This window comes from Salmo salar, chromosome 15 (genome assembly GCF_965601325.2).
Source record: "Salmo salar chromosome 15, fSalSal1, whole genome shotgun sequence".
Classification (NCBI taxonomy): Eukaryota; Metazoa; Chordata; class Actinopteri; order Salmoniformes; family Salmonidae; genus Salmo; species Salmo salar.
Window position 1 is genome coordinate 10,595,001 of NC_138305.1, and position 24,487 is coordinate 10,619,487.

The 24,487-nt window shown below is 46.1% G+C and overlaps 1 protein-coding gene across 11 annotated transcripts in view; it reads right to left on the bottom strand.

The window, feature by feature from the left end:
- Positions 1-24,487, bottom strand: part of LOC106570934 (zinc finger RNA-binding protein) — a 50,100-nt gene that overhangs the window by 15,431 nt on the left and 10,182 nt on the right. For 3 of the 11 annotated variants that reach the window (XR_014380585.1, XM_014143531.3, XM_014143526.3), the window contains exons 3-12: positions 20,624-20,915; positions 18,947-19,127; positions 15,275-15,598; positions 13,878-14,029; positions 13,676-13,762; positions 12,015-12,215; positions 11,088-11,370; positions 4,917-5,107; positions 1,708-1,827; positions 1,030-1,190 (exon numbers count right to left, since the gene is read on the bottom strand). Coding sequence is in view for 10 of the 11 variants with exons in the window: in XM_014143531.3 (XP_013999006.2) it covers positions 1,030-1,190; positions 1,708-1,827; positions 4,917-5,107; positions 11,088-11,370; positions 12,015-12,215; positions 13,676-13,762; positions 13,878-14,029; positions 15,275-15,598; positions 18,947-19,127; positions 20,624-20,915 (1,992 nt within the window). In the remaining variant the exon portion in view is untranslated. The remainder of the gene's footprint in view (positions 1-1,029; positions 1,191-1,707; positions 1,828-4,916; positions 5,108-11,087; positions 11,371-12,014; positions 12,216-13,675; positions 13,763-13,877; positions 14,030-15,274; positions 15,599-18,946; positions 19,128-20,623; positions 20,916-24,487) is intronic. The other 8 variants (XM_045695437.2, XM_014143535.3, XM_014143528.3 and 5 more) reach the window with 8 other exon arrangements.

A 24,487-nucleotide genomic window follows, 5' to 3' on the forward strand; every position in this document is an offset into this window, starting at 1 on the left:
CACAGAGAGAGAGAGACAGAGAGAGAGAGACAGACAGAGACAGACAGAGTCAATAGAGTTTCTCCGCCTTTCCCTCTTCAGTGTTCACTCAGTTAACATAAGCGAGGGCTAGCTAGGGAGGTTTCTTAGTGAGGTTCATCTGTGCGCTCGTATACTAGGTTGGGGCCCTGTATACTAGGTTGGGGCCCTGTATACTAGGTTGGGCTAGGAGACGCAAACGTTCACGCCTCACATACTCCCTTAAAGACCGGCGCTGGAAAAACGAGAAGGCTGCAATAGTACTGTTGGTCCCTCTTGAGACGCCGTAGCAACATACCCAGTAGCACTTCCTCCTAAATACTCAGAATAAATAAATATTTCGCGCAATTTTACATAAAAAATGTTGATTGCAGTATTTCTCAAGTGAAAACTAGTCGCGTCTCGTTGAATGACAAAATCTTCCTGTTCCCACTCCTACTAGGAGTAGTACTGTTGACTGATCACCGAGGGGGGGTATACTTCTGCTATCCACTCCTACTAGGAGTAGTACTGTTGACTGATCACCGAGGGGGGGGGGGGGTATACTTCTGCTATCCACTCCTACTAGGAGTAGTACTGTTGACTGATCACCGAGGGGGGGGGGTATACTTCTGCTATCCACTCCTACTAGGAGTAGTACTGTTGACTGATCACCGAGGGGGGTTATACTTCTGCTATCCACTCCTACTAGGAGTAGTACTGTTGACTGATCACGAGGGGGGTTATACTTCTGCTATCCACTCCTACTAGGAGTAGTACTGTTGACTGATCACCGAGGGGGGGGTATACTTCTGCTATCCACTCCTACTAGGAGTAGTACTGTTGACTGATCACCGAAGGGGGGGTATACTTCTGCTATCGAATTTTACACTTTCAAAATTGTGTTCACAAACAGACAGAAAAAAAAAAACCTGTCGAACGACGAAAAAAAAAAAAGGCACAATTTTGTCATAATATAAGTGCGAAAGGTTTCAACTGGGAAGCGACAGGCTTTAGTGACGTGTCCCCTACCCCATCTCGCCGTACCTCATCTCCATCCTCCATCTCTCCTCCTCTTCTCTCCTCCTCCAGTATTCTTCCTTCTGCATCTGTTTCCTCATCTTGTCTTCCTGGATCTTCCTGGCTCTGATAGAGGGCTTTACCTCCACCTGCAGCTCCGGGTTCACCTTTTTCTACAGGGGGAAGAAACGTGATGTTGAGAACGGCGCTGCGTTGCATAGCAACCGTTTAAGGGGCTCCTGACCAATTAATGAGCTCCGTTTCGAGACCATCCTAGCAACGGGACCTGAAGAACAGTAATATCCTGTTTTACGGAGTCGTGGCTAAACTTTTTATTATTTTGCTATGCATCGGCAGGACAGAACAGCAGCGTCGGCTAAGTTCAAGGGAGGTGGTGTTTTTTAATGTATTTATACTTTTCGAATGCACTGTAAGCATGTGACGAATAAAATTGGATTTGATCTCAGCTCTGATACAGGTGAAGCCCTCAAATGAGACGTTAAAAAGAACTCTAGCCAAAAAAGGGTACTCCGAAATTGGTCAGAACTGTCCAGAAATGACCTGGACAAACAGGCACACCTTCAAATACCCATGTGACTGACTGACTATATCCAAACACTTGTGGTTTCATGACCGTGGCCAACAGAGTCGACCTGTTTAAAAAATAAATAAAAAAGTGACTCCACTAACCTTGTACTGCAGGCGGTGTCTCCTGCCCTTCAGATGCATCTCTTTGGCGTTGGGATCGTTGAAGCTGCATTCACACAGCTTACAGTGGAAACGGATCACCTTGCCTTCATCGTTACGCACCTACAGGTAGGAAATACATTTGTTTTTAAAAGATGGCTATAGAAGTCAGTCATGTTTCAGATAATGCTTTCATTATTCAACAGTGAAGACCTTGGTCTCTTATTCAAAATGTGCCCTGTATACAAACCCACCCCCAAAAAAGAAAAATTCTATCCACACACGACCAAAAGTATGTGGACACCTGCTCTTCAAACATCGGATTCCAAAAACAAGAGCATTAATATGGAGTTGGGCCACCCCCTTTGCTGCTATAACAGACTCCACTCTTCAGGGAAGGCTTTCCACTAGATGTTGGAACATTGCTGCAGGGACTTGCTTCCGTTTAGCCACAAGAACATTAGTGATGTTGGGCGATTAGGCCTGGCTCGTAGTCTGTTAGAATTCCTCCCAAAAAGGTGTTCGATGGGGGTTGAGGTCAGGGCTCTGTGCAGCAGTGGAGACTCCTCAGAGGAGGACCATCCTCAGTGAATTTCACACACATTTTTTCCCCTTTATTTAACCTTTAACTAGGCACGTCAGTTAAACAAATTATTATTTATAATGATGGCCTAGGAAGAGTGGGTTAACTGCCTTGTTCAGGGGCAGAACGACAGATTTTTACCGTGTCAGCTCAGGGATTCGATCTACCAACCTTTCGGCCACTTGCCACCCCAAATTAAACTAAATATAATCACGTCACCAAATAATTGTTTAAAATACACTGTTTTGTAAAGGTCTACCTTAACCTCAGCAGCACTCTGTAGGGTAGCACCATGGTGTAGCCGGAGGACAGATAGTTTACATCCTCCTCTGGGTACATTGACTTCAATTCAAAACCTAGGAGGCTCATGGTTCTCACCCTCTTCCATAGACTTACACACTAATTATGACAACTTCCGGAGGACGTCCTCCAACCTATCAGAGCTCTTGCAGCATGAACTGACATGTTGTCCACCCAATCAAAAGTTAAAAGAATTAATCTAGTACTGAAAGCATAAGCTACAGCTAGCATTGCATAAAATGTGGTGAGTAGTTGACTCAGCGAGAGACAGTTTAACAAATACATTTCTTCAAACAAATGGAGAAGCAAGAGTCTATTTCCCCCCCATTTTCATGACTTAGCTAGCAAATGCAGCTAGCTAGTTTAACCTACTGAAACACCCTGCTCAAACAGAGGGATGCTATGTTAGCTAGCTGGCCATGACTTTCCCAACACAACACTGGAACTCTTCCAGAGTCAAGGTAAGGCTTTTATGGCCACCGGGGCCAGCCGGTGTAAGTGCTAAACTGCCTACCGACTGTACACTAACGTTACTGCATGATTGTAGCGGGTTTACTAACACATAAGTTCTATTAGCTATGTTGACTATGACGTTATGTTATCTAATATGGTGACAATGATGTAGGCTGTATGTAGCGGTTTGGCTTGGAAAGGTTTTTCTCGTTGGTAACATACAGCTGATGTGTTGTTCATTGAAGTCCACAAGCGAAGGGAAAAGGTGAGAGGAGGAGAGTGCATAGATGCGAGAAGGAAAACAACGTGGCTGCTATGAAAGTGAACTGTGTTTACGCGTGATCAATGGTGTATTCAATCCGCCGATTCTGTTGAAAAACGTTTAAAAACGGAAGCAAACAGAACAGAAAGGGGATAAACATACGGTACCCGAATTTGTCCAATAGAAACTCTCGTTTGCTACGGTTGGCCTTCGGATTACATCCTAGATCCGCTAGATGCCGTCTGTCACCTCAAATTTCTCGACCTGAGGGGTGCACCTACGTTGTAATCTTTCATTCATAGGCTAGGTTGTAGCAACCTCATGATGGGTATAGGGAACATTCTAGTATCATGTAGTAGCCTGAACCTATCGATGTTACATTGAACTGGGTGAATGGAATATGAATGAGAATCATCCAACATGCTGTAATATTGTCCCCCCATCTTAAAACCGCACTGACTGCCACTGCTGTGCAGGCGAGTTACCAGGCAAGTTCTTCCACACACACACATCTCTACAAACCTGAAACAGGAAAGGGCCCTCCAAATGGCGACGAGCTTTACACCACTCCAGCTGACGCTTGACATTGCACGTGGTGATCTTGGAAACCCATTTCATGAAGCTCTTGGCGAAAAGGTGTTGTGCTAACGTTGCTTCCAAAGGCAACCGGGGACAGACAATTTTTTTTTTACACTCTACGCGCATCGGCGGTCCCGTTCTGTGAGCTTGTGTGGCCTACCACTTTGCAGCAGAGGTGTTGTTGCTCCTAGACGTTTCCACTTCACAATAACAGCACTTACAGTTGACCGGGGGCAGCTCTAGCAGGGCAGAAATTTGACAAACTGACTTGTTGGAAAAGGTGGCATCCTATGACAGTGCCAAGTTGAGCTCTTCAGTAAGGCCATTCTACTGCCAATGTTTGTCTATGGAGACTGCATGGTTGTGTGCTTGATTTTATACACCTGTCAGCAGCGGATGTGGCTAAAATAGCCGAATCCACTAATTTGAAGGGGTGTCCACAACTTGTGTGCGCACACACACAAAATACAAAAACAGTCATGGGAAGCACAAACAAGTCACCCAGAAATAATAATAAAAAAAATAAAAAATATCCATTCCTCCACAAATAACACCCAATCAAAACTCTAAATTGACCAAATGGCACCAGAACATAAGAAATACCATAAAACTTTAAAAACCGGGAGTTTCAAATAGCCACCTGTCCATTTTAATAGCCGGGCAACGGCAAACATTTCCGTACAGACCACCAGAAAGCGGTCGATCGCACTCTAGTGACGAAAGTAAGAACTGCCTAAAATGCACAGTAAGAGAATAACTATTATTAAAGTTCTTATTTATTATTGTTTTTTTTTGTAGAGTAATACTAAGACAAAAAAACATGTGTAAATGATAGTGCAGGAAATGAAGAAATTGATTTAAATGCTAGAAGTAAATGCTGGAATTAAACAATTAATTATGCAAATGAGCAAAAGGTGTTTGCATTAGAGAAATAGAAGCACGTCTCTAATAAGCGTCTGCTGTGTTTTAAATAGGACATTCTACTACACCCGTCAGTCATTCAGGTGTCCTGTGTGTTCTAGATGTCAACAGTACCTCTTCCACATAGTCATGTCCAACAGGCTGCACATCACTCTGCAGGGCAGCCAGGGTGGACGCAGACAGGGAATCAGAAGACTCGTTCTTGGACTCCTGAACCTGGGGGACCAATGAGGGCAGAGGAGGTTTGGATGCCTCCACCTTGGCTTCCTCTGTCACTTTCCCAGTAGTCTGAAGCTTGTTTCCTCCTGGGAGAAGAAGAAGAAGAATTCCAGAATGAGAACAACCAAATGACTTGTAGCTTTACAGGGAACAGAAGTCATTCCATATCAATTTCAGCAATACCATGACACCCACCATCTCAGATTGTTTTGAAATAGTTTTTAGTTAGCATTCCTGAAACATTTAGAATGATTTAATTTAAGTTAAATTAAGCTAATTGATTGCACCCAAATTGGCTATTTTAATTTAGAGGATTCAGGTATTCAATAAATACAGTACCCAATATTTGTTTTGGACCAAACTTTGCATCGCACCCAACAATCAGACATTGGGTACTACATTTTGTCTACAGCCTATATATAAAAAATATATATAAAAAAAAGCTAATTTGGGTACAATCAATTAGCTTAATTTCTCAGAGATCAAATGATATTTCAAGAAAGCTAAAATCGTGTTGGTTACTAACTACAGAAACGATTTCAGAATAATCTGAGATTGGCGTCGAAGCCTCTTTCTGGTGCTTTGAAGTTGATTTGAAGTTGAATGACCCAGATGAAAGCCTATATTGTTTATTAAGAAGCAACTAGATCGTAAATTGTAATCTATTCCTGTCAGAGAGCTATCCTCTACCAGAACATATGGCTTTTCAGCCGTATGTTTTTCTATTCCTGTCAGAGAGCTATCCTCTACCAGAACATATGGCTTTTCAGCCGTATGTTTTTCTATTCCTGTCAGAGGGCTATCCTCTACCAGAACATATGGCTTTTCAGCCGTATGTTTTTCTATTCCTGTCAGAGGGCTATCCTCTACCAGAACATATGGCTTTTCAGCCGTATGTTTTTCTATTCCTGTCAGAGAGCTATCCTCTACCAGAACATATGGCTTTTCAGCCGTATGTTTTTCTATTCCTGTCAGAGGGCTATCCTCTACCAGAACATATGGCTTTTCAGCCGTATGTTTTTCTATTCCTGTCAGAGAGCTATCCTCTACCAGAACATATGGCTTTTCAGCCGTATGTTTTTCTATTCCTGTCAGAGAGCTATCCTCTACCAGAACATATGGCTTTTCAGCCGTATGTTTTTCTATTCCTGTCAGAGAGCTATCCTCTACCAGAACATATGGCTTTTCAGCCGTATGTTTTTCTATTCCTGTCAGAGGGCTATCCTCTACCAGAACATATGGCTTTTCAGCCGTATATGTTTTTCTATTCCTGTCAGAGGGCTATCCTCTACCAGAACATATGGCTTTTCAGCCGTATGTTTTTCTATTCCTGTCAGAGAGCTATCCTCTACCAGAACATATGGCTTTTCAGCCGTATGTTTTTCTATTCCTGTCAGAGAGCTATCCTCTACCAGAACATATGGCTTTTCAGCCGTATGTTTTTCTATTCCTGTCAGAGAGCTATCCTCTACCAGAACATATGGCTTTTCAGCCGTATGTTTTTCTATTCCTGTCAGAGAGCTATCCTCTACCAGAACATATGGCTTTTCAGCCGTATGTTTTTCTATTCCTGTCAGAGAGCTATCCTCTACCAGAACATATGGCTTTTCAGCCATATGTTTTTCTATTCCTGTCAGAGAGCTATCCTCTACCAGAACATATGGCTTTTCAGCCGTATGTTTTTCTATTCCTGTCAGAGGGCTATCCTCTACCAGAACATATGGCTTTTCAGCCACAGAGCAGATACAAGTCAGTAGTTGCTTAGTGAAAAGGTATGGGAATGCTTGCGATTGTTAAGATTACAGCGTTGTCTGCTTGGTGAAGTCAGGGCTAGTTAAATTCAGCAAAAAAAAGAGAAAAAAACATCCCTTTTTCAGGACCCTGTCTTTCAAGGGTAATTCGTAAAAATCCCCCCCCAAATAACTTCACAGATCTTCATTGTAAAGGGTTTAAACACTGTTTCCCATGCTCGTTCAATGAACCATAAACAACTAATGAACATGCACCTGTGGAACGGTTGTTAAGACACAAACAGCTTACAGACGGTAGGCAATTAAGGTCACAGTTATAAAAACTTAGGACACTAAAGAGGCCTTTCTACTGACTGAAAGACATCAAAAGAAAGACGCCCAGGGTCCCTGCTCATCTGCATGAACGTGCCTTAGGCATGCTGCAAGGAGACATGAGGACTGCAGGTTTAGCTAGGGCAATAAATTGCAATGTCCGTACTGCGAGACGCCTAAGACAGCGCTACAGGGAGACAGGACGGACAGCTCATCGTTCTTGCAGTGGCAGACCACGTGTAACAACATCTGCACAGGATCGGTACATCCGAATATCACACCTGCGGGACAGGTACAGGATGGCAACAACAACTGCCCGAGTAACACCAGGAACGCACAATCCCTCCATCAGTGTGAAGACTGTCCACAATAGGCTGAGAGAGACTGGACTGAGAGCTTGTAGGCCTGTTGTAAGGCAGGTCCTCACCAGACATCACAGCAACAACGTCACCTATGGGCACAAACCCATCATTGCTGGACCAGACAGGATTGGCAAAAAGTGCTCTTCACTGATGAGTCGCTGTTTTGTCACACCAGGGGTGATGGTCGGATCCACGTTTATCGTCGAAGGAATGAGCGTTACACCGAGGCCTGTACTCTGGAGCGGGATCAATTTGGAGGTGGAGGGTCCGTCATGGTCTGGGGAGGTGTGTCACAGCATCATCGGACTGAGCTTGTTGTCATTGCAGGCAATCTCAACGCTGTATGTTACAGGGAAGACATCCTCCTCCCTCATGTGGTACCCTTCCTGCAGGCTCATCCTGATATGACCCTCCAGCATGACAATGCCACCAGCCATGCTGCTCATTCTGTGCGTGATTTCCTGCAAGACAGGAATGTCAGTGTTCTGCCATGGCCAGCAAAGAGCCCGGATCTCAATCCCATTGAGCACGTCAGGGACCTGTTGGATCAGAGGGTGAGGGCTAGGGCCACTCCCCCCAGAAATGTCCGGGAACTTGCAAGTGCCTTGGTGGAAGAGTGGGGCAACATCTCACAGCAAATCTTGTGCAGTCCATAAGGAGGAGATGCACTGCAGTACTTAATGCAGCTGATGGCCACACAAGATACTGACTGTTACTTTTGATTTTGACACCCCCTTTGTTCAGGGAGACATTATTCAATTGCTGTTAGTCACATGTCTGTGGAACTTGTTCAGTTTGTCTAAGTTGTTGAATCTTATGTTCATACAAATATTTACACATGTTAAGTTTGCTGAAAATAAACTCAGTTGACAGTGAGAGGACGTTTCTTTATTTGCTGAGTTTAGTTTGGGTCAAGAGCAGTTTCAAAAGTGGCCCTATTGGGATGTAAATGCATGATTATCTGAAAACAAAAATGTAATTGTAATTCACACTGTAATAGCATGTTCTACACTGAAGAAATATATAAAATGCAAAATGTAAAGTGACAGTCCAATGACTCATGAGCTGAAATAAAAATTTAATCTCTGAAATGTTCAATATGCACAAAAAAAAAAGCTACATTCACAAAATGTGTTTACATTCCTGTTAGTGAGCATTTCTCCTTTGCCAAGATAATCCATCCACCTGACAGCCGTGGTATAGCAAGAAACTTGATGTCCAGTCATTGCATACAAATAGTTTATAAATTCCTCCAATAGATAAAGCATGAGAAATCAATTATATGCATTTTTGGTACATCTGATAGGACTCTTACCTACAACTCAGTTTGAAATGGTCATAAATCCAAGAATAAAAAGGAGAGAAAACATTGTGAAACCACGTCAAATTAACAAACAAGGTGGTAATAACATGGTTATAAAGACAGACAGAGACCGACCGACGATAATAGACAGAGATAATCAGCGTGAAAGAGAGGAGAACTCCTGTCAGAACAATCTGTCTGAATTCTGGCCTTAGTTGACCCGACCTCAGGTTGGCCTGGTTTTAACCTCAAACTAGCAGTGATCTGTCTCCTCATTTAGCATGGACTGCCAACTATGGCTAACCTCAATTTAGCCAACCGTTTGGTCGATGGGCTGTTGGTCGACCGATTATTTTCCAAGTCGAGAAGTGGTAAATATATGCAAATAATTAAAAAAAAAAAAATGGCACACGAGACACTGATTGGACTAATCCATTGTGGAGGCCGTGAGGATGACACCAGCAGTACATTTCACATTAATTACCATAATTTATAACCTACAAAAGTTTACGGTCATTTCTGTTAATGCATTCAATATATTATTATATCAGTCTTGTCGTTGTCAGAGTGGACACGTTGTTCGCAGAGCGCACTAACCTAGGCTACACCAAAAAACTAAACAAAAAGTTCTGTTCCATTTCCGTGTTGTCAATTTATTCATTGTCTTTCGTTTGAAGCGGACCTGTCAATCTTGAGCAAGGACACCCGATTATCATTAGCAGTAGGCCCAGGCTACCTGGCCTACAGGTTAGTGTCTGATACTAATTCTGATTGGCTTAACTCACTGTGGAGCTTCTCAAAACAGGAAGTAAACAAAGTCTCTTTTTGACATCCATTTAGAATGACAGTTCCTCAACGTAGCCCATTTGAACAATCTGTCCAGCACGCTCCCATTCGATAAACACTTAGCATGAAAGAGGGGGTTGGGGGGGGGGACAAATGTCATGCTCTGAGCCGGTGGAAACGTCATAAAATAGGCCTACCTGATTACTTCTTAGCCCTTGTGCAGCTGTGTGTCTGTCTGGAGATTACTGGCGAGGGAAACCGAGGGGTCTAGAATATTTTATACAATGTTGCAAGTTTGTGCAAACTTCAGGTCGGAACCAAGTTAATAGTTGATACAATGTTTCAGTTCGTAGCAGACAGGCCACTCGTACACAATGTGATTTATAGGATTTTGTAAAAAATTTTTTTTAAATCAGAATATTTTCTACCTGCAGGCTGCAATGTTTTTATTTGTTGGCTTTATGTCGGCCATTTCGACATATTGGCAATGGAAGCTACAAATCTACAAGTATAATTTTCATATCATATTGATTAAACACGTGACAATGATTGAGATATGAAGACTTAAATTAAAACTATTCTACAAAAATCTGTAAATGAAAAATCACAGCTGGCACGCAGATCAGTAGAAACGGTAAGATAAACTCGGCGCGCCAAATGGAAAAGGTTGCCGATCGCTGGTGTAGCCTGTTACCGGTAACTTCAGGAGCATAACGGTAGAATCTGCGAAGGCCAGCAGCGGAGGGAGGAGGGGAGGGTCTGGCTTCCCCCGTTAGTAATTTGTGTGTCTTAAATGATTTGAGCAAAGCGCTTAAAGCAACAGACAAGTTCAGTAGCCTACATATAGTTGATTTTATTAAAACAGTGTCACGCTCTGACCTAAGAGAGCTGTTTTTTCTCTGTTTAGTTGGGGTCAGGGGGTGGGCATTCTATTTGTTTTGGTTCTATGTTTTGGCCGAGTATGGTTTCCAATCAGAGGCAGGTGTCTATCGTTGTCTCTGATTGGAAGCCATACTTAGGCAGCCTTTCTCCCCACTTGGTTTGTGTGGGTAGTTGTTTTCTGTTTCGTTTATGTAACCTGACAGAACTGTTGGCTGTCGTTTTGTTTCTTTTGTCAAAGTGTTCGTTTCATTAAAATACAAATATGAGCAGTCAACACGCTGCGCCTTGGTCCCCGCTATACGACGCCCGTTACACATAGGGTGTGTCTATGGAAAAATAGAGGTTTAAAAATGTAGACCAATCAATTGGTTAAAAGAACAGACTCTCGGTCGACCAATATTTATTTTTTTGTCGGGGAAGCCCTACTGCCAACACAGAACACAGCACCAGACTAACCTATCGCAGACTAAGCCCCTTGTCATTAGAATTTCATCAGGGACCATGTTCCACATTGAAAAGCTTATTTCAGTAGCGGGCAAAACGGTCATATAATTATTTTATAATATCCTATCGAAGTCTTTCAGTACTTCGAGATATAGATAGATACATATCTTAAAAAAAAAAAATAGATATCTAACAGAAATATAAAAACACGACAGCCCCTTCTTACCAACAAAGTTGATCTTGGGGGTGTTGACCTTCTTGACAGCTGTGGTGGCATTGGCTGCTGATAGGCTGTTGACGGTTGGACCCTTGCCTATCCCAGCCCCACCCTGGCTGACAACGTTGACCGATTTCAGGTAGGAAGAGTTGGATGTGGAGCCTGTGAGGGTGGAGGAAGAGGAAGCAGGGGTCTTGGAGGGAGCGGCCGTGGTTGACGTAGGGGTCTGGGTCACTACACTGGGTTCTGTAGAGGGGATGGGCTTCCCCAGCTTGGTGTGGAGTTTCACCACCTTTACACAGGGGAACAAGATACATTTTTAGTAGTACTTCTCAACCAGTGGGCCTTAAACGTTTTAGAGAAATCCTGGAAAATATATATTTTTTGAATGTAAAGCTTTTCAGTGGACTTCAGCACAAAACATGCCTGATATACAACCCCAGTGGTTTAAAAAAATGAAATGAGTTTCCAGACGTTTCTGAAACATGCCAGATCTTAACAACGCCTGGACAGGTTATTTTAATGGAGCTCATCACATCATGTTTCAGCAATGAGGGTGCCAGACTGCACAGTCGATGGCGTGGCGAGCTACCATTGGTTGAAACAATGCAACGTCTGAGCAAGGGAACATGACCAGATGAGTGACGTCTTTATAGATTCGAGTGCTCATTGGGTGACCAAACCGCATGCGGTTCCTTCTCCCATAAGCCCCCGCACCCCCCAGACTGGCCCTGAGGTCTGGGAGTATTTGATAGGAGTTTTTGCCCCATTATGCAGATAGCTGTCTGGTATTGTTGGTGTCTAAGTAAAGCCAAGTACTAGGACTCAGTATTTCTGGAACTCCCCTCAGAGTCTGGTTCTTTGGGTCTAGGTAAAATGTAAAGCACTTTGACAACTGCTTTATACAAGCATTTTTTTTAAAATCAGGTAGCCTACCTTCTGGTGTTTCGCCCCTCTGATGTGTGCAGCGTACGCATCAGCCCCGGTACAGGAGACATCACAGAGCTCACAGCGGAGCTGGTTCTGAGTCCCCCGGGCTGAGCCTCCACCACTACTACTACTGCTGCTGCTCTGGGAGACTTTCAGGGCCACCTCCTTCTTCTTGTGCTTCTGGCCCTCCAGGTGTTCCTTGTAGGTCTGGGTGGAGGACAGGGAGACGTATAAAAAAAATCATGTTCCTCTAGATCATTTTATAGCTCAGAGTTCAAGTGGACCTTCACGCTTCAGCACACAATGGAAAGGAGGGGTGTTCAACAATGACAAAAAAAAAAATCATGAAGGGCTTACTAAGAAAAACTTACAAAAAGGAGTTGTAACACTCAAAAAGGAAGTAGATGGATTTATTTTTGCTCACTTTAATCCACCGTTACAGGACGTCAATAGGTGACTGGCGTTTGGACATTAAGCTGACGTCTCCCTCAGAGTGACCTGACCATTGCACTTTGCTCCTATTTCTAGCCTAGTGGCCTCATTGAGACAATGTAACCAAATAATGATACGTTAAAAAGTAAATTATTAGCTAGAGAGGGACAGAGGCGTTCTCTAAGCTCACCTGGGGGTCCTGGCTAGAGGCGTTCTCTAAGCTCACCTGGGGGTCCTGGCTAGAGGCGTTCTCTAAGCTCACCTGGGGGGTCCTGGCTAGAGGCGTTCTCTAAGCTCACCTGGGGGTCCTGGCTAGAGGCGTTCTCTAAGCTCACCTGGGGGTCCTGGCTAGAGGCGTTCTCTAAGCTCACCTGGGGGTCCTGGCTAGAGGCGTTCTCTAAGCTCACCTGGGGGTCCTGGCTAGAGGCGTTCTCTAAGCTCACCTGGGGGTCCTGGCTAGAGGCGTTCTCTAAGCTCACCTGGGGGTCCTGGCTAGAGGCGTTCTCTAAGCTCACCTGGGGGTCCTGGCTAGAGGCGTTCTCTAAGCTCACCTGGGGGTCCTGGCTAGAGGCGTTCTCTAAGCTCACCTGGGGGTCCTGGCTAGAGGCGTTCTCTAAGCTCACCTGGGGGTCCTGGCTAGAGGCGTTCTCTAAGCTCACCTGGGGGTCCTGGCTAGAGGCGTTCTCTAAGCTCACCTGGGGGTCCTGGCTAGAGGTGTTCTCTAAGCTCACCTGGGGGTCCTGGCTAGAGGCGTTCTCTAAGCTCACCTGGGGGTCCTGGCTAGAGGTGTTCTCTAAGCTCACCTGGGGGTCCTGGCTAGAGGTGTTCTCTAAGCTCACCTGGGGGTCCTGGCTAGAGGTGTTCTCTAAGCTCACCTGGGGGTCCTGGCTAGAGGTGTTCTCTAAGCTCACCTGGGGGTCCTGGCTAGAGGTGTTCTCTAAGCTCACCTGGGGGTCCTGGCTAGAGGTGTTCTCTAAGCTCACCTGGGGGTCCTGGCTAGAGGTGTTCTCTAAGCTCACCTGGGGGTCCTGGCTAGAGGCGTTCTCTAAGCTCACCTGGGGGTCCTGGCTAGAGGCGTTCTCTAAGCTCACCTGGGGGTCCTGGCTAGAGGTGTTCTCTAAGCTCACCTGGGGGTCCTGGCTAGAGGTGTTCTCTAAGCTCACCTGGGGGTCCTGGCTAGAGGTGTTCTCTAAGCTCACCTGGGGGTCCTGGCTAGAGGTGTTCTCTAAGCTCACCTGGGGTCCAGCACAGCTGATCTTGCAGACATCACAGTAGTGGATTTGTGGTGGTTTGGGGGGCTGCTTGGGTTTCAGCTGCTTGCTCTGGAAGGGGAGGTCAAATTCATTTTAACAATAAAAGCAGTTAAGATACCCCCAAAAAATATATACACACTTAAAAAAACAGTACATAGTAAGAAAACACTAATAGAAATATGACCTGGAAGGGAGGTTTCTTGGTGAAGGAGCTGCCTGTCCAGGCTGCTGAAGCTGCTACTGCCGCAACAGCCTGTTTCTGCTGCTGCTGCTGCTGCTGGTAGTAGGTAGAGGCAGCCGAGTACACCGCTGCTTCATAGCCAGAATACGAGGTGCCTTGGGGGGGACACAGGGATAAGAGACGAGGAGGAGGACACAGGGATAAGAGGAGAAGAGGACACAGGGATAAGAGGAGAAGAGGACACAGGGATAAGAGGAGAAGAGGAGACAGGGATAAGAGGAGACAGGGATAAGAGGAGACAGGGATAAGAGGAGACAGGGATAAGAGGAGACAGGGATAAGAGGAGACAGGGATAAGAGGAGACAGGGATAAGAGGAGACAGGGATAAGAGGAGACAGGGATAAGAGGAGACAGGGATAAGAGGAGACAGGGATAAGAGGAGACAGGGATAAGAGGAGACAGGGATAAGAGGAGACAGGGATAAGAGGACACGAGGAGACAGGGATAAGAGGAGAAGAGGAGACAGGGATAAGAGGAGAGGAGGAGACAGGGATAAGAGGAGACAGGGATAAGAGGAGACAGGGATAAGAGGAGACAGGGATAAGAGGAGACAGGGATAAGAGGAGACAGGGATAAGAGGAGACAGGGATAAGAGGAGACAGGGATAAGAGGAGACAGGGATAAGAGGAGACAGGGATAAGAGGAGACAGGGATAAGAGGACACGAGGAGACAGGGATAAGAGGAGACAGGGATAAGAGGAGACAGGGATAAGAGGAGACAGGGATAAGAGGAGACAGGGATAAGAGGAGACAGGGATAAGAGGAGACAGGGATAAGAGGAGACAGGGATAAGAGGAGACAGGGATAAGAGGAGACAGGGATAAGAGGAGACAGGGATAAGAGGAGACAGGGATAAGAGGAGACAGGGATAAGAGGAGACAGGGATAAGAGGAGACAGGGATAAGAGGAGACAGGGATAAGAGGAGACAGGGATAAGAGGAGACAGGGATAAGAGGAGACAGGGATAAGAGGAGACAGGGATAAGAGGAGACAGGGATAAGAGGACACAGGGATAAGAGGACACAGGGATAAGAGGAGAGGAGGACACAGGGATAAGAGGAGAGGAGGACACAGGGATAAGAGGAGAGGAGGTTTAGGAGAGGACAGACCAGGAGCCAGACAGTTGGGTAGGCAGTGGTGAAGTTGGTTACAAAAATCACAGTAACAATCCCAAAATTCAGAGAGGTTTTCCAGAAATCTTGGTTGGAGGACTTCCTCCTTGCTTATTATTCCCTTCAGACTCTTACCCCAACCGCGATTTCTGGAATCCTGTGAGGGAAATTTTTTTTGGGGGGGGGGTTACTAAATTTTGCAATCCCTAGGTGTATTTGAATGCTTACCGGAGTATGCGACGGGGTTGGTACTATACGTGGGGCTCTGGGAGTACGTGACTGCGTTGGTTGAGTAGGTAGTTGGCAGGTAGTGCATGCTGGTTACGGCTTGCATGTCGTGCTTACCAGAGTACGTGACTGCATTGGTGGAGTAGGTAGGGCTCTGAGAGTAAGAGGGGACCACAGAGGCGGCGGCGACGGGCTGAACGGTGGAGGAGACCGGGTAGATGGAGAAGGTGGAGGGCGCAGCAGGCTTGATGGCTGTCACCTGCCTGGTCTGTTGGGTCTGGGTGTAGGGGGTCAGACTGGCCTGGCTGTAGCCTGTTTTAGAAGCTGCAGAAGCAGAGAAGTGAATATTTGTACGCCGACATGCTGCATAGCTAGGTTTCCATGCAAATAATAAAATAAAAAAATAGGCACATTTTCCCCAACAGATATGTTTCCATCAAATTGACTTTTTGCAGATAAGTCTGTGTGTGATGACAGTGCAGATAATAATGCTAGTTAAATAGATCACATTCAACTCTACTGATAAAAAATAAATACAAAAAGGTGTCTACACCAGAAGTCCCCAACAGGCTGATCCAGAGGTCGCCAACAGGCTGGTCCAGAGGTCGCCAACAGGCTGGTCCAGTGTCTACACCAGAGGACCCCAACAGGCTGATCCAGTGTCTACACCAGAGGTCGCCAACAGGCTGGTCCAGAGGTCGCCAACAGGCTGGTCCAGAGGTCCCCAACAGGCTGGTCCAGAGGTCCCCAACAGGCTGGTCCAGAGGTCCCCAACAGGCTGGTCCAGAGGTCCCCAACAGGCTGATCCAGTGTCTACACCAGAGGACCCCAACAGGCTGATCCAGTGTCTACACCAGAGGACCCCAACAGGCTGATCCAGTGTCTACACCAGAGGTCGCCAACAGGCTGGTCCAGAGGTCGCCAACAGGCTGGTCCAGTGTCTACACCAGAGGTCCCCAACAGGCTGGTCCAGAGGTCCCCAACAGGCTGGTCCAGAGGTCCCCAACAGGCTGGTCCAGAGGTCCCCAACAGGCTGGTCCAGAGGTCCCCAACAGGCTGGTCCAGAGGTCCCCAACAGGCTGATCCAGTGTCTACACCAGAGGACCCCAACAGGCTGATCCAGTGTCTACACCAGAGGTCGCCAACAGGCTGGTCCAGAGGTCCCCAACAGGCTGGTCCAGAGGTCCCCAACAGGCTGGTCCAGAGGTCCCCAACAGGCTGGTCCAGAGGTCCCCAACAGGCTGATCCAGTGTCTACACCAGAGGACCCCAACAGGCTGATCCAGTGTCTACACCAGAGGAGCCCAACAGGCTGATCCAGTGTCTACACCAGAGGACCCCAACAGGCTGATCCAGTGTCTACACCAGAGGTCGCCAACAGGCTGGTCCAGAGGTCGCCAACAGGCTGGTCCAGTGTCTACACCAGAGGTCCCCAACAGGCTGATCCAGAGGTCCCCAACAGGCTGATCCAGAGGTCCCCAACAGGCTGATCCAGAGGTCCCCAACAGGCTGATCCAGAGGTCCCCAACAGGCTGGTCCAGAGGTCCCCAACAGGCTGGTCCAGAGGTCCCCAACAGGCTGGTCCAGAGGTCCCCAACAGGCTGGTCCAGAGGTCCCCAACAGGCTGATCCAGTGTCTACACCAGAGGACCCCAACAGGCTGATCCAGTGTCTACACCAGAGGTCCCCAACAGGCTGGTCCAGAGGTCCCCAACAGGCTGATCCAGAGGTCCCCAACAGGCTGATCCAGAGGTCCCCAACAGGCTGATCCAGAGGTCCCCAACAGGCTGATCCAGAGGTCCCCAACAGGCTGATCCAGAGGTCCCCAACAGGCTGATCCAGAGGTCCCCAACAGGCTGATCCAGAGGTCCCCAACAGGCTGATCCAGAGGTCCCCAACAGGCTGATCCAGAGGTCCCCAACAGGCTGATCCAGAGGTCCCCAACAGGCTGATCCAGAGGTCCCCAACAGGCTGATCCAATGTCTAAACCAGAGGACCCCAACAGGCTGATCCAGTGTAAAACGTAACACAATATCAGCCCATTAATTTCCAGCAATACTGCCCTGGTCTGTCTGGTGGTGGCATTGGTCACTCTGTATGTAACCAGTTAGCAATGCTAATGGTAAGTCTTGTGGGTAGACCGAGTTCCACGCCCAAAACCTTTAAATTAAAAATGTTAACTGACAGAACTATATAATGATTATTTGTATCAATTGTGTGTCAACTCTGCATTGACGTGCTGCAGCAGCAGTCCTAACAGCAGAAACATCACTACACCAATACATTGCTCTTGCTAGATGTGCAATTAAAAGGGGAATTACATCTAAAATATGTCCATTTTTTCCCCCGACCTTAAAATTGTTTTCAGTTGTGATTTAAGCATTGACTCAGAAAATCAATTTCATGGTTTCTCTGAATAATTAATACTGAGAGTAAAAAACTGAAATAAATTCCAAACCAAACTACATACATACAGTTATGGGGCTGTCTTAGAGTTACTAATATTTTACCAAATATATTGACAGAACACACATTTTACACCAAGGACCCCAGGAAAGAGTTGTAGGGTAGGAGAAGAATGTGCCTACTTGAAAATACAAAACTAAAAGTAGCTCTCATGCTAGAAAATGTTGGGAGACGCCTGGCCTACACGATGAGATTATTAAGGACAAGAGAGATTATTTGTCAATCTAAAAAAAACAGCAGCAATTTATCAATCATCATGTCACCAGAATAAGACTTTTGATATTTATTGGAAAAGGGGCATCAAGCTCATCACCGTGCACTTTCACCTCCCTGTGAAGTTCATCATAACTTCATCTGTAGTCTAATAAACTGTATGGTTTCCTGAGTCGTAGTGGGAGGACCACACAACAGATCTGTAGTCTAATAAACTGTATGGTTTCCTGAGTCATAGTGGGAGGACCACACAACAGATCTGTAGCCTAATAAACTGTATGGTTTCCTGAGTCGTAGTGGGAGGACCACACAACAGATCTGTAGCCTAATAAACTGTATGGTTTCCTGAGTCGTAGTGGGAGGACCACACAACAGATCTGTAGCCTAATAAACTGTATGGTTTCCTGAGTCGTAGTGGGAGGACCACACAACAGATCTGTAGCCTAATAAACTGTATGGTTTCCTGAGTCGTAGTGGGAGGACCACACAACAGATCTGTAGTCTAATAAACTGTATGGTTTCCTGAGTCGTAGTGGGAGGACCACACAACAGATCTGTAGCCTAATAAACTGTATGGTTTCCTGAGTCGTAGTGGGAGGACCACACAACAGATCTGTAGTCTAATAAACTGTATGGTTTCCTGAGTCGTAGTGGGAGGACCACACAACAGATCTGTAGCCTAATAAACTGTATGGTTTCCTGAGTCGTAGTGGGAGGACCACACAACAGATCTGTAGCCTAATAAACTGTATGGTTTCCTGAGTCGTAGTGGGAGGACCACACAACAGATCTGTAGCCTAATAAACTGTATGGTTTCCTGAGTCGTAGTGGGAGAACCACATAATATCATCACGTGACTCCAAGTTTACTTCTATACGATGGTTATGATGTCGGTATTTGCCCATAGTCATTTCCAATGCCGTTTCTCACAGAATAAATTATACAAAAAGGAATGACTATTATCTAGTAAAAAAAAAAAGTAAAGTCGCCATCACCTGGTAGTGTTTTCTTCCACGTGGCGTCCCAGGATGTGTTAAGGGAGGCGGCCTGATAATAGGATTCGGCCGTGGGCTGGGGCTGTACGGCCACCGCAGCGCTAGCTACGGGTTGCTGGTAGTACTGCTTAGGGTCGTAGGTTACCGCCGGGGCCGTGGATCGTACGTAGGAGTAGGAATCCTGAATGAGAAGAGCACAGGGGAGTGTCAGGAAAAACAAAAATAAAATTTCACCTTCCATATTTTTTTTCTTTTTGTTTTAAAGCAGAAAAGATGTCAAACAAGGTGTGGTGATTCAGTACGGCATCCTGATTCTCTAACCTTCTCCCAAAGTGTGTAGCTAGCTAACGCTACGTTCATGGATTAAAAACAGAACAAATTCTTATTCTACAATGACGGCCTAGGAACAGTGGGTTAACTGCCTTGTTTAGGGGCAGAAAGGACAGATTTATACCTTGTCAGCTCGGGGATTCAATCTAGCAACCTTTCGGTTACTGGCCCAACGCTCTAACCACTAGGCTACCTGCTGGTTACTAGTCCAACGCTCTAACCACTAGGCTACCTGCTGGTTACTGGCCCAACGCTCTAACCACTAGGCTACCTGCTGGTTACTGGCCCAACGCTCTAACCACTAGGCTACCTGCTGGTTACTGGCCCAACGCTCTAACCACTAGGCTACCTGCTGGTTACTGGCCCAACGCTCTAACCACTAGTCTACCTGCTGGTTACTGGCCCAACGCTCTAACCACTAGTCTACCTGCTGGTTACTGGCCCAACGCTCTAACCGCTAGTCTACCTGCTGGCTACTGGCCCAACGCTCTAACCGCTAGTCTACCTGCTGGCTATTGGCCCAACCCTCTAACCGCTAGGCTACCTGCTGGTTACTAGTCCAACCCTCTAACCGCTAGTCTACCTGCTGGTTACTAGTCCAACCCTCTAACCGCTAGGCTACCTGCTGGTTACTAGTCCAACCCTCTAACCGCTAGGCTACCTGCTGGTTACTAGTCCAACCCTCTAACCACTAGGCTACCTGCTGGTTACTAGTCCAACCCTCTAACCACTAGGCTACCTGCTGGTTACTAGTCCAACCCTCTAACCACTAGGCTACCTGCTGGTTACTAGTCCAACGCTCTAACCACTAGGGGTAGTTCCCCCACCCTTGTTAAATGGATGACATGGGAATGTGCAGGACTGTAATAAACTTATTTTGGCCCCAACTGAGCTAATTCGAACAATTTATTCCCGCTCTAATATCACACCAGCATCTGCATAGTCGACCTAATTGAAGACATCGCAAGGAGTTTTGATCACAGCTGACAGCGGTACTGGGTAAAGACAAGACTCTCCCAACCCCCCAAATCATTCAGCTGTTCTGTGATTAAAAACCAAACAGAATCTGGGCACAGACTAAAATAATGGAGAAAAAAATAAATAATAATTAAGACTAAAAACCGAGGTGACACTCCAAAATAAGTATTGAAATGGGGACCCTTAGCAAATCTTCTGAAAAACAAAAAGGAATTTAGGGGGAAAAGTGTCTATTAGCTATTTCTTTACCAGCCGTTTTCCTTGTTTGTTATTACCCAGGGTACATTTCAGAATGCTTTAGCCTAAAAAAAATCATGAACACACAAAACATCGTGTTGAATTAAAACAGTAAGTTGGGTAGTTAGTTACCTGGTAACCCACCTGGTAGTTCTGGGAGGTGACCGGGGGAGGCGGCGGTGGGACGTCCGGCTGGCGTTGTGCGTAGCCGTAGTCGGCGGTGGCGTGCGCTGGCTGGTACCCGCCATAGGCTGCGGCGGTGGCTGCGGCTGCCACGGCAACTGGGGCGGGCCTGGCGACAGCAACCGTGGCAGCAGTGGGAGCGTAGGCTGCTGCCACGGTGTGAGCAGCCACCGGTGCCTGGTGTACTGTGTAACTGGCCACGGTGGTAGGGTGGGTGTAGGCCACCGCGCCCGGCTGCTGACTGGAGAGGAAAAAAAAGGGGAAAAAAGGGGAGGGCAGTATTAACAGTATGGCTGCGTGTCAATAGGCCAGAGTTCTGATTGCAGGTCATGTCTACAGTATTTTCCATACGCTTCTTTCCCCCCCCCCCACTTCATAAATTAAAAACTAGGCTTCTTTTACATTTTAGTTTCAAGTCGCTGGGTCAGAAAAGTCGGTATAACCTTCTCCCGCTAGAATGAACGATATGCATCTCCTAGGGATCTATTGATAGGACAGGCACCTGTCAATCAAAGCCTACCAATGACAGGGAAACACTTCTGGTTTGTCAGTCTGCCCCGCCTCCTTGGTACCAGTGTTATTTGTTGTTGTGCGCTGTGGTTGGCCGTAGTCAAATTTCTTTTCACAGAGCATTATGCTTCATCATCGTCTCCTGTGAGTGAACTTACACGTCGTTACCACTTACATGACGAGTTGAAATCCACATTGTTGTTTTTGTGGCACACTCATTTTTCTTTTTACATGTTTCATAGGCCTATACAGACGCTGAGATGGTAAATAGCCGTGGCGCCTATTTACCGTGCTTTGATGACTGAACAGCGAGTGTGGACTAGGTTTATATTAAAAAAATGGTGTCGAAATGAATAAAGTTTATCCTATATCCATCACAGAGGTCTATTCAAAGCCCATGTTTAACACCTGCTTCCTTCTCAAATCACACCCGTCGGTAAATTAATGGGCGTCTGACGTTGTATAGAAGTGAGGGTGCTGGTAGGGAATCTGGGGGGGGGGGGGGGGGGCCTCCCCCTGAAAATGTGTGCATTTTTAAAACCCATTTTCCTGCAATTCTATATGGTTTCTCAATAGGAAATCCATAGACAGAACCTCTTAGGTTTTTGCCTCAAAATGTAAATAAAATCTACAAACTTCCTTCAAAGTCCCACCCACAGTGATTGACGGACAGGTCTGAAACCCTACCAACTGTGACGCAAACATCCCGCCCCCTCCCCTGACAATCCCACCCACAGTGATTGACGGGCCAACTGAGTTTAAAATGACACATTCGTTTCTTTACTCTAGAGTCCAGCGCAGCAGAGACAATGAAATGCATAAATTTGGAGATCATCATTGTGGCAAGTCATACACACAAATAGTATGTGGACACCCCTTCAAAATGTGTAGAGTCGGGCTATTTCAGCCACACAAGTTTGCTGACAGGTGTATAAAAACACGAGCTCACAGTCATGCAATCTCCATAGACAAACATTGGCAGTAGAACGGCCTTAAGAGCTCACCATCATAGGATGCCACCTTTCCAACAAATCAGTTTGTCAAATTTCTGTCCTGCTAGTCAACTGTGCCATTATTGTGAAGTGGAAGGCCACACAGCTCAGCTGTGAAGTGGTAGGCCACACAAGCTCAAAAGAACAGGACCGCCGAGTGCTGATGCACATAAAGTCTGTCCTCGGTGGCAATACTCAGAGATTGCAAACTGCCTCTGGAAGCAACATCCGCACAAGAACTGTTTGTTAGGAGCTTCATAAAAACAGGTTTCCATGGCCGAGCAGCCGCACACAAGCCTAAGATCACCATGTGCAATGCCAAGTGTTGGCTGGAGTGGTGTAGAGCTCACCGCCATTTGGACTCTGGAGCAGTGGAAACGCGTTCTCTGGAGTGATGAATCACGCTTCCCCATCTGGCAGTCCGACGGACAGATCTGGGTTTGGCGGATACCAGGATAACGCTACCTGCCCCAATGCATAGTGCCAACTGTAAAGTTTGGCGGAGGTGGAATAATGGTCTGGGGCTGTTTTTCAAGGTTCAGGCCCCTTTAGCTCCAGTGGAGGGAAAGCTTAAGGCTACAGCATACAATGGCATTCTAGACGATTCTGTGCTTCCAACTTTGTGGCAACAGTTTGGTGAAGTCCATTTCCTGTTTCAGCATGACAAAGCCCCCGTGCACAAAGCGAGGTCCATACAGAAATGGTTTGTTAAGATCGTGTGGAAGAACTTGACTGGCCGGCACAGAGCCCTGACCTCAACCCCACTGGGATGAATTGGAACACCGACTGCGAGCCAGGCCTAATCCCCCCCCAAAATCCGTGTTTGTGGCTGAATGGAAGCAAGTCCCAGCAGCTACGTTCCAAAATTCAGTGGAAAGTCTTCCCAGAAGAGTGGAGGCTGTTATAGCAGAAAATGGGTGACCAACTCAATATGAATGTCCATGATTTGTGTCCACATACTTTTGGTCATCTAGTGTACCTTGCAGTAAAACTAAATATGGACTTTAATCTCAAGAGAAGACCGGGTTTGATGGTAAAAACACTTCTCTTACTTAGAAAATAGTTCTTATCATGTAGGCCGAGGCTTTCCATTAAGAAAAAGTGGCAACGTACATTTGACCAGCAAGATTTAAAATTTCACACAGAAATTTCAGACGGACCCATATGCACTGGGTGAGTAACCCAATTAAAGGCATCCAGAATGACAAAAATCACATTTAGATGGTTTACTTAATAGAACAGGATGCAATGGCCTGAGTCCTTCATACCGAATTTCAATGCAGACTTTGAAGCTGTTAGAATAACTGCTAATCCACACAGTAAATTTAATTCCACAAAATTATACAAAAGTAACCTATTGACCGATAAGCATGACTGGTCAAATGCATTTTTATTGACTGGTATTTCCATCAATGAATAAGCTAAACAGCATTCACTTGCAGTAGGATCCCCCCCCCAGACAAAATTAGCCGACGCCAGTTAAGTAAATATTTAAAATCATCCAAAACGCCAGCTATTCACGTCTAACGGAAACCCTGGCCAAGGACAAAACCAAAACTACCAACGCACCGTATTAATACTTTCAGTAATGTATATCGTAGGAGTCATGTTTTTCTACTCAATACCACAATTCAAAAATCTGAGATGTAAACTCAAGTATTAAATACATTTCTCTGTGGATTTCAGACTGGACTCAAGGCATTAGGATGTATGTACCAGAGGTGCGCACACACACACACACACACACACACACACACACACACACACACACACACAATCAGTATAAAATATGAATTGAGAACAAAAAGTCAAATATGTATCGAATCAATATCTAGATGGGTATCTAAGCATAGCCACCATTCAATTCCCCACTTAAAAACCAAAAATACGACAGCCTATATGCTTCCATAGATTCTAATAGAACACTGTAGTGATGGCAGGCCGTCGTGTGTTTATTAAGAGGGGAACCATTTCAACAGGAATCTTTGACAACACTCATTCAGCAGGAACTTGTCATCATCTGACTGCAGAGGAGACGTCACTGCATCAAAAGACAGACAGACAGACAGACAGACAGACAGACAGACAGACAGACAGACAGACAGACAGACAGACAGACAGACAGACAGACAGACAGACAGACAGACAGACAGACAGACAGACAGACAGACAGACAGACAGACAGACAGACAGACAGACAGACAGACAGACAGACAGACAGACAGACAGACAGACAGACAGACAGACAGACAGACAGACAGACAGACAGACAGACAGACAGACAGACAGACAGACAGACAGACAGACAGAC